Source organism: Trachemys scripta, chromosome 9, assembly GCF_013100865.1.
Source record: "Trachemys scripta elegans isolate TJP31775 chromosome 9, CAS_Tse_1.0, whole genome shotgun sequence".
NCBI classification, from domain to species: Eukaryota; Metazoa; Chordata; order Testudines; family Emydidae; genus Trachemys; species Trachemys scripta.
This window is the reverse complement of record NC_048306.1, coordinates 81,693,621-81,710,234: the sequence shown is the minus strand read 5'-3', so window position 1 is coordinate 81,710,234 and position 16,614 is coordinate 81,693,621. Positions and strand designations below refer to the sequence as shown.

The 16,614-nt window shown below is 42.8% G+C and overlaps 1 protein-coding gene across 1 annotated transcript; it reads left to right on the top strand.

The window, feature by feature from the left end:
- The first annotated feature begins 552 nt into the window (after positions 1 to 552).
- On the top strand, positions 553 to 15,681 carry RARRES1 (retinoic acid receptor responder 1). The gene is made up of 6 exons (XM_034781949.1): positions 553 to 937; positions 10,082 to 10,144; positions 10,999 to 11,173; positions 11,879 to 12,015; positions 14,929 to 14,991; positions 15,077 to 15,681. The coding sequence occupies exons 1-6, from the start codon at positions 713 to 715 to the stop codon at positions 15,239 to 15,241; spliced, it is 828 nt and encodes a 275-aa protein (XP_034637840.1). The 5' UTR covers positions 553 to 712; the 3' UTR covers positions 15,242 to 15,681.
- Positions 15,682 to 16,614: the final 933 nt, after the last annotated feature.

Genomic DNA, 16,614 nt, shown 5'->3' with positions numbered 1-16,614 from the left:
TACCCTGGCATTCGAGTGATTTGTAACCCAACCCCAGCCAAAATCTATCACTTGGCAACACAGCTCTGTTTGCTGGATACCTAGGTAGATTAGGTGTGAATGTAAATACAATCTAGTCGTGAAGCCTTTCCCCCCAGCCCCCAGCCCATCACTAGCTGTCAGGGATAGCTCATTTAGACTTTGCTTACAAATCATCATTTGGCCAACATCACTGAAAGGAATGCACTGACATCCTCATAAAAACAACAGCTGTATAAGGAAGCTAGCCTATGTTCATACTTTTCAAATCTATTCGACTTTTTCAGATACACGTATTTTATCATACACTGTGTATGTTTTAAAATGTGAATTAATGTTTCAATTTCAATTCAAATGTCCAAACAATCACTAAATTGGCAACACTCCATGTAACTAGTTCACAAAAGGGGGGGTGGGAAAATTGGGGAGTGTAGGGAAATCCCTGGGGGAGCCAAGGGAAGGAGCTCGGGCAGGAGGGAAGGAAAGGGGGGGAGGGACAAGGGGAAGGCAAGAAGTCGCCACCGGAGACTGGACGGAGCCTCCTTGGTGGTGCTCGATCGCTTCCCGGCACTGACAGCCGGGGCAGGAGGGGCGGGGAGCCGGCCCGACCCTTGCTATTTGTACTGGCGCTTGCGGGCTCAGTGCAGAGCCGCCTCTGGACGCGCAGCACCTCGAGCACCCGGCATCGCTGAACATGCAGCGGCGAAGCGCAGCCCGGCTCGGCCCCCTTCTGCTCCTGCTCCTACTGCCTCTGGCGTGGGGTGAGGGCCCCGAGCCGCCCCGAGCCGACGGAGAGCTGCAAGTCTCCAACCGCCTGGCCGGGCAGGCGGCCCGGGTGGCGCTGCACTATCTCAACTACCGCATGGGGTCGCCTAGCGCGCTGCGGGCGCTGGGACAGGTCCGGAAAGCCACGGTCAAGGTAAGGGACAGCTGGGCAGCGCGGTGCCCCGAGCCGGGGAGTGCCCGGGGACCGCACCGAGCACAGGGCAGCGCGGTGCCCCTAGCCGGGGAGTGCCCGGGGACCGCATCGAGCACAGGGCAGCGCGGTGCCCCTAGCCGGGGAGTGCCCGGGGACCGCATCGAGCACAGGGCAGCGCCCCGAGCCCTCTTGTTCCCTGGGTACCGCACCGAGGAAAGGGCAACTCCAGGGCCCGTTGCTGCCCGGCTACCGCACCAAGCAAAGGGCAGAGCCCTGAGCCGGGGGGTGCCTGGGTACTGCACCAAGCAAAGGGTAACGCACCGAGCCCACTGGTGCCCGGGTACCACACCGAGCAAAGGGTGGTGCCTGGGGCAACGCAGAGAGCAAAGGGCAATGCCTGGCCCCGGAGCCCACTTGTTCCCTGGTAACGCACAGAGTAAAGGGCATTGCATAGAGTGCGTTGGTGCCCGGGGTAACACACAGAGCAAAGGGGAAGGTACCTAGCCAGCTGGTGCTCAGGGTAACACACAGAGCAAAAGGCAATGCCCCTAACCCACTTGTTCCCCGGTAACACAGAACAAAGGGCATTGCGCCGAGTGTGTGGTACTGGGGTAACGCACACAGCAAAGAGTAATACACTGAGCCCGCTTGCAAATAGCACAATGCACAGGTTTCAGACGCTCTAGGGAGACGATAGAGAAAGACATGGATTTAGTGTTCTTGTGTGTCAGCAGCTGGATGGTGTAAAAGAGACAAGCAAAGGGGGACGGGAGGGCTGGAGGAACATTTCCAAAGGAAAGGTGAAAGAAGGATTGTGAGAGGGACCAATAGACCCCCCTCCCCCATGTGCCCGATGGTGCTCCCAAGCAGCAAATCTTCTAATAAATTAGGAAGGCTCCTGAACAGGCTGGTAGAGTAGCAGCCATTTCCCAAATGGGCAGTGCTTGCCCCTAGAGTTCTTCAATAGCCAGTACATACAGAGTTAAACTATTCATCAACTCTCTGCCACCAAACCAGCCCAGAAAAACAAAGGCAGGCGGTCTGAACTACACACTTCATTAACATTAAAACAGCTCTTAAAATGCCCTGGTCACTAGTGAAATAGTCTATTTGTCATGGCAACTGTGAATTCTCTTCAGATTTAGCAGACCTCATGCTAATTTTTCTGCTAACACTTAATTTTCAACAAAAAAAAAATACCTAAACTGCTTCCAAACTCCATGTTTCCAAAGAATTTTCTGCTGAAAAGTACAATGGCCTCTTTTGTTGCCTTAATCTTCAGCTTGCAAACATAGAGTACCAAGGCTGCTAAATGAGTAACCTCACTGGCAGAAAGGGTTTACAGTGTATATATACTGGAATTGGAAAAGGTTCAGAAAAGGGCAACAAAAATCATTAGAGGTATGGAACGGCTTCCGTATGAGGAGAGATTGATAAGACTGGGACTTCTCAGCTTGGAAAAGAGACAGCTAAGGGGAGATATGATTGAGGTCTATAAAATCATGACTGGTGTAGAGAAAATAGATATGAAAAGTAGTAAACAGCACTTCCTTAACACAAGAATTAGGGGTCACCAAATGAAATTAATAGGCAGCAGGTTTAAAACAAATAAAAGGAAGTATTTCTTCACACAGCCCACAGTCAACCAGCCAGAGGATGTTGTGAAGGCCAAGACCATAACAGGGTTCAAAAAAGAACTAGATAAATTCATGGAGGATAGGTCCATCAATGGTTATTAGCCAGGATGGGCAGGAATGGTGTCCCTAGCCTCTGTTTGCCAGAAGCTGGGAATGAGCGACAGGGAATGGATCACTTGATGATTATCTATTCTGTTCATTCCCTCTGGGGCACCTAGCATTGGCCACTGTTGGAAGACAGGATACTGGGCTATATGGACCATTGGTCTAACCCAGTAGGGCCATTCTTGTGTTCTTATGTGCATGTGATTATAATATCTTTTGCTATGACTGCAAGAGAGAAAAATCATCTACTTCCTTAAACTTGTAGAGTTTAGATTACATTTTGGATTAAATTAACAATTTCAGTGTCCTGTAAGAGAATAAAATGTGCAGCAAAGGAGAACACCTATTGCCCTATGGCATTAATTGTACTGAAATCAATGGTGTCTGATAGAAATGGGCATAGCCACTGAGTGTGCTTTTACATTTTAGCATGTTATAGGCTAACCAAGAAATCTAGGTCAGTGCTTCTAGCCTCAGCTCTTATTTCTCCATATATGGTAAATAGATATTACCTTGGTGTCAGCCTCTTCTGAAACATACATAAAATGACATTTTGCACACAACGAAAGTCCTATGCTTAAAGGCTAGTGGAAGGCAAGCAGAATGACTCTTCAATGTAACATGTTTGTGCCTTGAAAGAAATCTGAAGTCATGAGGTGGGGATGTGGTAGGATTTTAGATAATCTGAAATTAAATGAAAGCTGCCAAGAAACAGCACCAAAGACTTTGTAAACAGGCTGGGACAATCCTCAAGCTATCATAGCTCAAAACACTAACTGTCCCAAGTGCCTTACATTTTTACTTCTTGATGCTGTTTCTTAGTTGCCAATCATAAAACAGACAGACCTAAGAGAGCATGCAGACAGGTTAAAGGTTCTAGCTCTGGGACTTTGTCAAAAGCAAGGTTTTGAAATTGACAAAGTTTGATCTGAGGCCACTATGTTGAGAGAAACCAGTGCTTTGAAAACACCGTTATGTTTCATTCCCTTGGGTGGGTCATCTTTTCCTTCCTAGAGGCTGGCCACAGCCTGAATCACTTCAGGTTTAAAATTCTGCCCTCCCAACCCACCATATCAGGTACAACAATGAAGCAATACCCAAAAAACTGACACTCAGGAGCAGCTTTGAGTGGATTTTACAGAGAATCACACTAGCCCGCCTGGCCAGAGAAAAGCAAATTAATAAGGAGACATGTAAACAGGGCTAAATAATCTCCATTCTAATACACTTCATTAAATGACCCTGCTTCTTTAGATAGCAATATTTGTAACAGAATTTGATATGGATACACTAAGGGCTTGTCTACATTACCTGCTGGATCCACGAGCAGCGATCGATCCAGCGGGGCTCGATTTATCGCATCTAGTTTAGACACAATAAATCGACCACCAAGCACTCTCCTGTCGACTCCGGTACTCCACCGGGGTGAGAGGCGCAGGCAGAGTATCAATGGGAGAGCGTCAGCAGTTGACTTACCACAGTGAAGACACCGTGGTAAGTGGATCTAAGTATGTCGACTTCAGCTGTTATTCATGTAACATAACTTAGATCGATTTTCCCCCCTCTCCCCCAGTGTAGACCAGGCCTAAGTGTATGTTATGAATTAATTGATTTCCTACTTAAAAACCTTGAAATCTTTTCTCTATTTCATTTTGTGCTCCTTGCTTAAACAAACACTTAAGTAGTTTATGTCCAAAATATAGTTGAAAAAAGTTTTATAAAACCTATTATTAGATTCCACCCCCGCCCCATAATTTTAGAAAGTGTATTTGAATGGGAAAAGGGAAACTGTCAACAAAGGTAAAACTTCCTAATCTTTTGACCAAGCAGCAGCACTTGCATTATTAGAGTGTCTAGTTCTAGGGGTTGAGTTCTCTCTTCACAAATTTATCACGATGCTGAACAGTATAATTTCCTGTGTTAGAAATCTCTACTCTAAATGAAAGACAAGAGAAGGAAAGTTAACTCTTTAGGGACTACAAAGAAATATAAATTTCCTGACCCGAGGTGAACAATTGTTTTTTAATTTTCTTATAATTATAAGAATGATGATCATTGTGTACGACTGATACTTTGTTTTAATTAAGTCACTCTGGGCCTGATCCAGAGCCCACTGAAGTCAGTGCAAAGATTGGGAGAAACCTGGGGCCAGTATTATGCCCCTCTCACTTTTTGTTCCCATAATTGCTCCTGCCATTACTGCTGGCTGCTCCTTTCCACCAGGGAGCCATGGGCGCAGCGTGACAGAGCCAGGAGTAACAGTTGCTGGCTATCCCCACAGCCCAGCAGAACGCTTGACATCTCAGTTAGTTTGCAGGGATAATGACAGGGCTGCTAGATGTATGAGTGTCACTCAAGGTGCATATACTTGGCAGCCCTGTCTAGAACCTTTCTAAAGCAGCTATTCTAGTATACTGAGAACTGAAAATCTATCATGGAAGTTGGATGAACTTTATCCCAACAATAAGCTAAGTATCTATCGGCTCAGACATTCAGCAGAGACATGTCAACATAACCCGTTCAATTATTTTCTTTCCTGTTCTGAAATCCTCCAGACACTTCCTGGTTGGCTGACAGTAACCCAGCATCCATTGTTTGATGTGCTATATACCAGAGGTCTCATTTTGACCCAGGGACTTGGGCTCATGTAATAATGCATTCTGGGATATCATCAGCTAACCTTGAAGTGAGAGAGAAAGTGAAGACATGAAAATCTTTTCTCAGAAGGCAGGAAAGGAAGAATTTTACAAAGGCTAGTTAAAATAAAAACTTATTTCTGTGCCAGCTGCTGCCCCCATTGTGTAGATAGGGAAATCTTTCAACATATCTTTCTATACTTAAGTCAGTTTGTACTTTAGCTTTGCAGCTCAGCCTTGAAAATTTTCTAAATACCCATGTACCAGATGGTGTAGTTACAAGTAAGGAGACTACATCCATTTCAAGAAGCACATAATTCTATACTTACATGACAACAGATATATACAAAATTATGATAGCTTTTATTTCCTTCATTAATATTTATTTTAAACAAATAAAATGAAACTACTGCCGTGTTTTGTCATGAAATTTGATTGTCATTCTTAAAGTTATTTCAGCAATAATAATAAAATGAAAATGTTTCTCAAGAGGCAGAAAGGGATGAGGCCACCATTAAGGATAAGCTTCATGGAAGGAAAAACACAGCATTTATTATATGACTTTGGACATTTCTGATAGGGAAGTTTTGGCTTAACTACACAGTGGCTTAAGCCACTTAAGTATTTTAAGCCTCAAAGCCCCGATGCTGCACTTAATAGCCTACGGGCAGACTGCTGCATCTCTGCAAGTCTGCAGTGACTTTAACGAGGCTCCCCAAGGGTTCAGAAGTCCCACCCCCCCACTCCCTGTCAGTAGCAGTCTCAAACCCACATTTCTTCTATTATAAAAGTGTTATAATCCCCTTGGTGGTAATTATTTCATGTTATCTGTGTAAACACAGGACCTTAGAATGTTTTTTTTCTGCTATGCAATATATGGAAATAATTCCTTGTGTCCCTTTAAGGCTAAATTGCAAGCTGACATAGGGACCATCTCTCCTTAGTGCTGAATGCCTCCTTGGGTGCTCAATCCCTCCCAATATTGGGTCTTGGTTTCTATGCCACAAACACTTATAACACTTTCATAAGTCGCTCATAAAACTCCGGGCAGCTACTTTTTATACTAAGAATGCCTGTTCATTTAATAGCCTTTGTCATTTTGACTTGACAGTTGAGTAGATCAAAAGGACAACACATTTTTAGCGAGGGCTCAAAGTGGAAGGGAAAAAGAAAAGAAAAACAGATTATGAGGGTCAACATTCAGTCTCCCTGCCCTCCCCGAAGTGATCTGAGGCCAAACTCTCCTGTTTGTAAAGGTACAGGCTATTTTAAAGTTGTGCAAGTGGCTAATCCACTGTTGCCTCTTATCTGGAATATATAACCAAGTGTATATACATAGGGCAGGTGGCAGGCCCACAGCTTTGCTCTCCTAGTAAAATTTTACAAACATTTGGTAGTAATAGCTGCCTGGAGAAAAGTATGATGTGTGTGTGTGTGTGAGGGGAAGGAGAGCCAAGTTTGGATAAGAAAAATATGTGCACATCTGCTCAAGGTTCTAACCTCTAACATTGTACAAACAGCCAGAATTCTTTTCACTGTTCACTTGGAGAGGATCTCATGCAAAACAAATGTAAGATTAACAAATTGTATTTGTAACAAAGTTTTGCTATCATACAGTAATTACCCTTTCATTTAAACACACACATTTGGTAAACAACTAGCACTCTCAAATAAAATATGTAGGCACTGCAATATAGACAACCCCTTAAGGGAAAATCTGTATGACAACATCCAAATAGATTCATTTGGTTTGATTTTCTTATAATTGATTTTATCAAAGAAAAATGTGCAAACATCCCAGCCATTTAACTGATGCAAAATATTAATTTACAAACAAAAGCCTTCAATAGATAAATAACTCATTTATAAACACCCTTTACCTGTATATGTTCATTAGCTCCCAAACCACTCAAACTCCCTGCTTGCAAAAAATGAAAAATACAAAAGTTAGTGGGAAGATAAGTGATAGACTAGCAAAGGAAGAAGCAGATCCTGCAAATACTTATCAGGCTTAGTGCTTACTAATTTGAGTGGTACAATGGGACTTGTGTTTTTCAGAATCTGACCCTAACATATTAGTTTCTGTGCAACTTGAGTGCACTTTGTACCAGGATATTCTGCGGTTAAGCAGACCACTTCAGAATTAGAGTTGTTAGTTGAAGTGTTTCTGTAAAGATCCACTGAGGAATCTTACTGAACCATTTCAGTCAGCAATCATCATCATGAAGGACTGCAATGTTAAACCATAGTGACAAGATTTGCAGATCTGAAAAATGCCAAATTTGCATGCTCAGACATAGGTGCTAGAAGTAGGGATACTGGGGTGCTGCAGCACCTCCTGGCTTGAAGTGGTTTCCATCATATACAGGGTTTACAGTTTGGTTCAATGGCTCTTAGTATGCCCACTATACAAATTGTTCCAGCACCTCTGTGCTCAGATTTTCCAGTTTCCAAAAGTCTCCTGAACTTGTCTGCTAACTGTGGTGCCATTGGTTATTTCCACTCAGCAAGAATTGAATCTTTTTTGTTTGAGTCATAGCTTTTAGGAACTGAAACTTCTGATGAGATGTGAGGGTCTCTTACCTGCTAGCATCTTCAGGGATGACAGACTCAGTCTTCACTTGTAAATCAGTGTGCGACATGAGACAACTAAACTGTATGTAATTAAGGGAACTCCCGTAGGCTATGTTCAAAAATACTACCTTGTCTTTCCAGCACTGATCTGAAGAGGTGAGTTTCATTCTTTTGAATCTAGACTATCATCCTCTTCAGTACAGAATCTTAAACTGTACTACCCTGGCTTTAAAACATTCCTTAATATAAGCTCCACATTTGGGGCTGGAATGCTGTGCCCAGTATTGTACTCCTATACCATCTTCAGACCAGTGTTTTCTTTTTTCTAACTTTTCAGTAAAAGTTTATAGACTACAGGATACATGCTCTGAATTAATTTTGGAGACTACACGCAGCCAGGCAGAATGATTCGTGGACATACTTGCATGTTTCTTCATCACCTCTCTAAGGCCCAGATCCTGCAAAGGCTTACTTATACATGTGCTTAATTTTATGCACTGTGAGTAGAATCCAGTTGAAGTCAATGAGACTACTCGTGGCCCGGTGGGTGCATAAAGTTAAGCACATACCCAAGTCTTTGCAGGACTGCTGCAAAGACAGCTCTTAGGCTGTATGCACTTTCAACGTGAATCAGCTTGAGGTCCATATCTAACAGTGGTTTTGGAAGGTTTCTGCCTTTATCTTATCTTTGTCAAACATGTCCTTTTTTACTTATCTATCACATGAAAAACCACAATCAAACGGAAGTTTGGGTTACATTTTTAGACAACATTATATCTGATAAAGTGAAGGAAGTAGCCTTTGCACACTCTACTTTGCTACTCTGTGATAGCAGCATTATCAGTAACAATTAATTATTATTCAGACTGGACTCACACTAATTTGGCATTCAGTATAATGAGGAGGGAAGAATCTTCTGTCCAGTGGGCCCTGATCATCACTTCTTCCTGACAGAGATCCCATCTGAAAGTTGGCCAAGGAAGAACTCACCTGGTTTCTAGGTCATTGGGAATGCAGCGACCATGTATGACTGTGCCCTGGGAACAGAATAGACAAAGGCAGACACAAAGTTGAAATTGGTTTCCATGGACCTTCAGAAGAAGCAGCAGAATCTATGACTATGTAGTTTAGCAGAAACATTTACAGACTTGCAGGGCCTTTGCAGACTTGAAGCTGCATAGATAGATGTCTTTGAGCTGGATAGGGTCCTTAGTAGTAATTTGTATTGTTCTGTAACAAATGCATATACATATTTGTGCTCCCCTGACTGCATTTGGTTTTCATTGCTCATAGCTGGGACTAAAATAGAACCTATTTTCATAGTAGCTGTGGTGCTACTATTAAGTTTTGCTTTTGATAGATTGAACAAATGGAATGGAGAAAGAACAGCAGAGTTTAGTTTTACACTATGCTGATTTTTAAAGCTGGCTGAATTGGCACAATTTTGCTTCGAGTAGAAATGGGGCATAAACTAAATTTCTGAAGCACCTCGGGAGACTCAAACATCTTTCTAAAAGTATATGCACCAAATTACACCCCTTTCAATTGGTGGTAAAGCTAAACTACCACCTCCTTGTTTAAAAAAAAAAGGTCCTTGTTTAAAAAAAAAAAAAAAAAGGGTCTTATGAACAGTTTCTGGGTATTGGTGTTAGTAATGTAGATGGTGCCTTTCTCTGTAATGCTTTGTATCCAAATCTCTTAAAGAGCTGGGCGTGGTAGAATAGTTATGATATAAGCACATAAAACAGCCATTTATGGATCAGCTCCTGCTGCTATTGAAGTCAATGGAACTCTTTCCATTTCCATTCCTGGGAGCTGGATCAGGCCCTGTGTGCTTATTCGTAGCCTTGGACATTATAAAACTGGTTTTAATAAGAACAGGACTAGTCAGTAGGGCACTAAGGTTATCCCCTCATCTTTTCAAGTAGTACCATACGATCTTTAATTTCAGGTTGGACAGCCAAAGCAAGGCAAAAGTGACCCCAGACACCACCTCTAATAATGCATCGCTGTCTCGTCCCTAATATCACACTGTAGTGCGCACACTGGATACAAGGGAAAGCCAAAGCGTGGGTTTCCGTGCTATCACCTGACTATTTTAATGATGATCTTCCTAGGCAGCCAGAACAATATGTGCTAAAATACAATCTGAACTTCCCCTTTTATAAAGATCTTGTTTCTCTCACTTCCAGACTATCCCAGGAATTGGACATAAGTACTACCTGCAGTTCACTACAGAAGACTACAAAAGCAGCGTAAGTTTGTAATGTAAGATGGTCCTTCCTACACAAAGTACAATACTTACCCCTAAAAACACAGGTCATTTCAATGCTTTTGTGAGTGGCTCCTTCATAAGGTTTATTTTGCTCAATGCCTGAGGAGGATAATCCTGACCTGGAGCTATATTGTCCCATCAAGCTTTTAAGTCAAACTTCCTATTGATGTCAAAATCAATGGCACAGTATGGCCCTCATTATTCAAATGTATCTCCTGTGGTGTCCACACTCCAAAATCTGAATAAGTACTTGATGAATTTGTTGGAATTATAACCCTCACTGCACTTACACTCTACTGGGGATTTATCATTACTGATTTCACCATATGCATCTGGGCTTCCATTACAGGCAGATGTACCACATATAGAATGATTTTTAAAATGAATCTGTAGCTCTTCTCTGAATAAAGTCCATATTTATTATACAGTGAAAACTTGTCCAAGAGACCTCTCTTGTCAGTTAATCTCCTGTCCTGAGAGAGACTATCCCAAAGTGAACCATGGACAGCTCTGCTCCCCTGTACTAGAAGACCAGCTCTGTTAAGCAACTTAATTTTTGTCTGTTGCTCAGGACAGACAGGTTTGACTGTATTTTTTCTGAACACTGTTTACTTCAAGAGAAGTGCAAAAGCAATAATTGACAAATCATAAGTGTTTGCCCCAATCCTCCTAACCCTACACAAATACTATATAGTTTCACATAACGTGCCTACTATATATGCTGTGCCTCCAAGATTAACACAATGGAGTTTTTTTGTTTTTGTTTTTAAAACGTGGTGCATGCACATAAAGACATGGAGTGAAATATAATCGCTTTGATATTTATGTTTTTAGCAAAACGTTGGGACCTGCCTTGCTACAGTGCTCTACCTGAAGAGGAAACCTCGACCTGCTGTTAATATAAACTGCACATATACCAAAGATCAGAAGCAAACCCGAGAAGATGACTACAGCTTTTACAAAAAAATGAGGCAACAAACCAAACCAATCACTGGAAATGATATTCCTGGTACATTCCCTTTCAGTCATTATTTTTATTTTGTACTAAGCAGTTTTTGTAACCACTACAAAACCAAGCAAATATGGACAAACAATAGCAGCTTTAAAACAAAAAGCTTTAAAAAAGGGGCCAACATTCCTGAAGATTCCTGAAAAGATGTTCTGGGCTTCGCAGGATGAAGACAACATGATAGACTAGAGATAGCTGTATGATTAGACTACAAATAATTCTGTGCAAAATTCTGCAATGAAAGACCCACTCTAACTGTTTTTAGGGAAATCATATGGTAGTAACAAGTGTCTTTTAGGCCACTGGTGTTCCCTCAACTGAGAGGAGGCACATAGGGGACTGACTAGCAGAATATTTGTATACTGGAAATAGAGTGATAATGTGCCTCAGTCATTCATCCACTCTGGATTGGCTTATTATAACTCTGTCATCACGGAGATTGGGTTTCTTCATTGTGGGGACCCAGTGGATAGTGTTGCTTGCTAAACTCAATTCCATCAGGGTCAGCCCATGCTTTTGTATTTCTGTAACTACAATAAGCTTCTTATCAGTTCATTACCCTCCCCATTCAATATTGCAACACAGACTTTGAGAAAACAGTTACTTCCTGGGAGTAATCCAATGTCGGTGCAAAAGTGGTTTCTTGTGTATCTGATCTAAACACAGAATTATTTTTACATCACTGTCTTTTACTTCCCCTTTCAGACAGCTATGGAAATATTGAACCAGCCTTGGAGCCAGCCTGGGCTTTGGCAGTTGCTGGCAGCAGTTACCTAATGTGGGAAAAGTCAACAGAGAACTTAGGCTATTTCATGGCACAAGTCAAGAATGTGAAGCAGTGGGTAAGTGAAGCTGAAATTAAATCTGCATTACAAGGTTAACACATCATCTCACAATAAGCAGTGCACAATAAACCAGCAATCAGCAGCTCATAGTCACTGTCAAATATCAGATTCATACAAGATCTCAGTATCCGAAGTGCAAGTATTTAAATCAAAAATGACTTATTTTGTCCAAGAATTTATAGCAAAAAACGTTCGTACAAAGTGTGAGCCAAATCCTGCTTGTCTCACTTATGCAAGTACCTCCACTGATTTCCGTAGGACTAAACATGAGAGTGAGGATTTGACCCCGTGTTACTGTAATATACTGACTTTATACTGGGGTGGGCAAACTTTTTGGCCTAAGGGCCACATCGGGGTTGCGCAACTGTATGGAGGGCCGGGTAGGGAAGGCTGTGCCTCCCCAAACACCTGGCCCCCACCCCCTATGCAGCCCCTCCCACTTCCCGCCCTCTGACTGCCCCCTTCAGAACCTCCAACCCATCCAACTCCCCCGCTCCCTGTCCCCTGACTGCCCCGACCCCTATCCACACCCCCACCCCCTGACAGCCCCCCATGGAACTCCCACCCCCTATCCAACTGCCCTCTGCTCCTCATCCCCTGACCACCCCCCACCCCTAACTGCCCCCCAGGATCCCACCCCCTTATCCAACCCCCCCTGTTCCCTGTCTGCCCTCCTGACCCCATCCACATCCCTGCCCCCTGACAGGCCCCCCAACAGGCCCCCGGGACTCTCACTCCCAACCCTCCCTGTTCCCCATCCTGTGACCACCCTCACAGAACCTCCGCCCCATCCAACTGTCCCTTCCTCCCTGACTGCCCCCCAGGACCTCCTGCTCCCTTACCCAACCCCCCCACTCCCCACCCCCTTACCAGCAGCAGGAGCTCCCAGCCGCGACACCCGGCCAGAGCCAGCTGCGCTCCCCAAGCTGCCCAGTGGGAGCAGCAGGCCAGAGTGCGGCCTGTGCGGCAGCGTGGCTGCGGGGGGTGGGACACAACAGGGAAGGGGCGGGGGACTAGGCTCCCCAGCTGGGAGCTCAGGGGCTGGGCAGGACGGTCCCGTGGGCCGTAGTTTGCCCACGTCTGCTTTATACTAACTCATTCCAGTTGTCTTTTGGCCTTTTAGCTAAGCTTAAGTATAATGCCAGTTGAATATTTGAGCTGCCCTCTCTCAGGGGACTATATCTTGTATCTGGAGGGTATGGAATCAGTGATTGAATAGGTTTTTTCCATCTCTAACTTCCATGATCGATACGCACAATGTGTTTAGTTTTTGCTCTCGGTGTTTAGGGCCAGATTTTCAGAAGAAAAGGTTGATATTCAAACTATGGGAAGATGAAAGATCCTTTTCTCAGTGGCACCCTCTAGTAGTTGATGAGGTAGGATTCTTGAACCTGGGATAAGTCTTCATTGCCCAGTTAACTCAGGTGAACAGCATCCAGCTCTGAGCATCTTGGGTTCACCTAGCCCAGGTGTGATCAGCCAAACTGCAAAGCCATATCCAAGTTACTGTGTCCTCACTGGTGCTGCACTCCGCTGTATATATCACTAGGAGTTCTTGGGGCACATCCCATGGTTCTTTCAGCTGAAGTAAGCTGAGCTGCCGTGGTTCTTTCCCAGTGAATTGTGGGAGAAACTGTCATTCGTTCTGGTTACATGGGAGAAATTGTGGGCGTGCACTAGAGGACTATCAGCATTAGAGTGATATAGCTGATGCCATCATTTCAAAGTGAGGTTACTAGCTCAAGCAAAAGCAGCAACTGAGCTTTAACCGACAGTCCCAGCAGAGCCAGCTAGCTCAGGCTGAAAACACACCACTACACTTGGGTGAGAGGGTTTTGTGTGTGGATGGAGGAGAGTTAGAAGCAAACCCCATGTTAACTCTGTAGTGAAGACATACCCTTCGGCATCTATGGCCATATTTAGTCATTTCAATAAGTGGTATTTGGTGCCTACAGCTCCAGAGGTGATCCTGGCAATTACAGAACAGTAAGCCTAACAGTAAGCTTAACTCCAGTAGCAGGCAAATTGGTTGATACTATAGTAAAGAACAGAATTATCAGACACATTTATTGGGGAGGGGTCAACACAGCTTTTGTAAAGGGAAATCATGCCTCACCAATCGATTAGGATTCTCTGAGAGGGTCAATAAACATGTGGACAAGAGTGACCCAGTGGATACAGTGTACTTGAACTTTCAGAAAGCCTTTGAGAAGGTCCCCCACAAAAGGCTCTTAAGCAAGGTAAGCAGTCACGGGATAAGAGGAAAGGTCCTCTCATGGAGTGGTAACTGGTTAAAAGACAGGAAATGAGAGATAGGAATAAATGGTCCATTTTCAGAATGGGGAGGGGTAAATAGTAGTGTTTCCCAGGGATCTGTACTGGGTCCAGTGCTCTTCAACATATTAAAAAATGATGTGGAAAAAGGGGTAAATAGCGAGGTGGCAAAATTTGCAGAACATACAAAATTACTCATGAGTCCAGAGCAGACTGTGAAGAGTTACAAAAGGATCTCACAAGATGGGATCTAAATTAGCTTTTGTCATGCAAGAAATAGATCTTGGAATTGTGGATAGTTCTCTGAAAAATCCGCTGAATGTGCGGCAGCAGTCAAAAAAGCTAACAATGTTCCGAACCATTAGGAAAAGGATAGATGATAAAACAGAAAATATCATAATGCCACTATATAAATCCATGGTATGCCTACACCTGGAATACTGCATATAATTCTGATTGCCTCATCTCAAAAGAGATACAGAGAAGGGCAACAAAAATTATTAAGTGTATGGAATCAAAAAGCTACAGCATGTATTAAATATCCAACTGGTCTTACTAATGGTGCCAGGAAGAATTGCTTCTGAACATTAGTCTAATTTTGATTGACCCTCTTCATTGTCTTTTGTGTGCATCCAGATAACTAAAGATGATTCGATTGAGTTTGACTACTCGGTTGTACTACATGAAATTCCAACACAGGTACAAAAACACATATTGTCTGAAATCTCTTTTCATCAACAAAAAAGACAATGTAGAGATAACCTTGATTTTGTTTGCTCTCCAGGAAATGATTTCATGCCACCTCCGTGTCATTTGGACTCCTGGTCGTCCCCTGAAAGTGAAGTACTTCTGCTTGTCAGAGAATCAGCGATCAGAATCTGGAGAAGGGTCTGGAACAGAATCTGGGTCTACTAATGGAATTTTCAATGAGGAAGAAGCAAATTTTTAAAAAGATTAATGTTGGCTTTTATATAAAGATTTGAAATGGAAAAATATCTTGCATTAATAGTTCCAATCGGTATTGTGATAACTCTTCTACACAAATTGTATTGCAATGAATTTGAAGCCTTTTGACTAGTCAACTTTCACCAAAAATAAATCTCTGTAGAATTTCTTAAATGAAAGAAATCACACATTCTATATAGCTACCTAAAAATGTCCTTATAAAATATATACACACACCCTTGATTTTATTTCACTAAATTACTTAGCTGTAACTCAGAATGTGAACAAAGTTAATATATGTGGATAAAAGTCTTGAGAAAAGTATTAATTTTCCATCTCCATAAGAAAAATATTTGTCTACCAATTTTTTTACATTTTTGACCAGAAATATTATGTTAGCTTTTAACTTATATCAACAGTAAAACAAATACCATTACATTTGGAGGAAATTGTGTTTTATTTTTGCATGACACTGCTGATTCATTCCTTATCCTCAGCAACTCCCAGCAATCTCCATTGTGGGCATTGGTTCCAAATCCATGGCCATTACAGGCTGCAGACTAGCCTAGGCAATACTTCTGTAAAGTAAACAGGCAAGGCAGAGAAAACATTCTCTATCACAAACTAAAATAAACATAAGCCAAGAAGAAAAATCTACTGTATTCCACTGTTCTGTGACAACATCTTTAGTGCACAAGCTACTCCACACAACATTGTGCTCCATTATCTAAGCTTTCATTTAAAAAAAAAAAAAAAAAAAAAGTTTCTAGCCCTCATGGCTATGAAGGCAACTGTGAAAATATGGCCAGAGCAAAAAATTGATGTAGTGTCATCTTCCTCAGCGTGCAGACAGCCTGGAACAATTTGCTTGGAGAAGTACAAATTTGTCAGAAGAAAAATAAGGACAAAGACCCAGGATAGTCATTCCTAGTCTATTTTTGTTTACAATATGCACAGAGTTCATGTTATTACCTTGAACAAAGATGGATAGAACAGAAAAAGCTTTGTATAGACGTAGCCCCACAGCAGGACTCCAGCAAAACACAGCTGTTTTCAAGTTACCCAGCTAGTACTCCCAGACTGTCTTTCCTACTGCTGCCTTTTTGCCCCATCCCAAACATATTAAAGTCCTTTTGTAAGAACGTTCATAGTTTTTCACTCAAAATTCCTTGCCCTAAGCCATGTGTTCTAGGTTTAGGGCAAGTGGGGTGTCCCCTCACCTCCCACTCTTAAATCTATGCCAATCTAGCTGGGATTGTCTTAATAGCAGGGAAAACAGCATTTTTACTTATAACAAGTTAAGGGAATGCCTCGCAACAGGTGAAATACTACAGTCTACATTCAGGACCGGCTTTATGAACAGCGGGGCCCAATTGG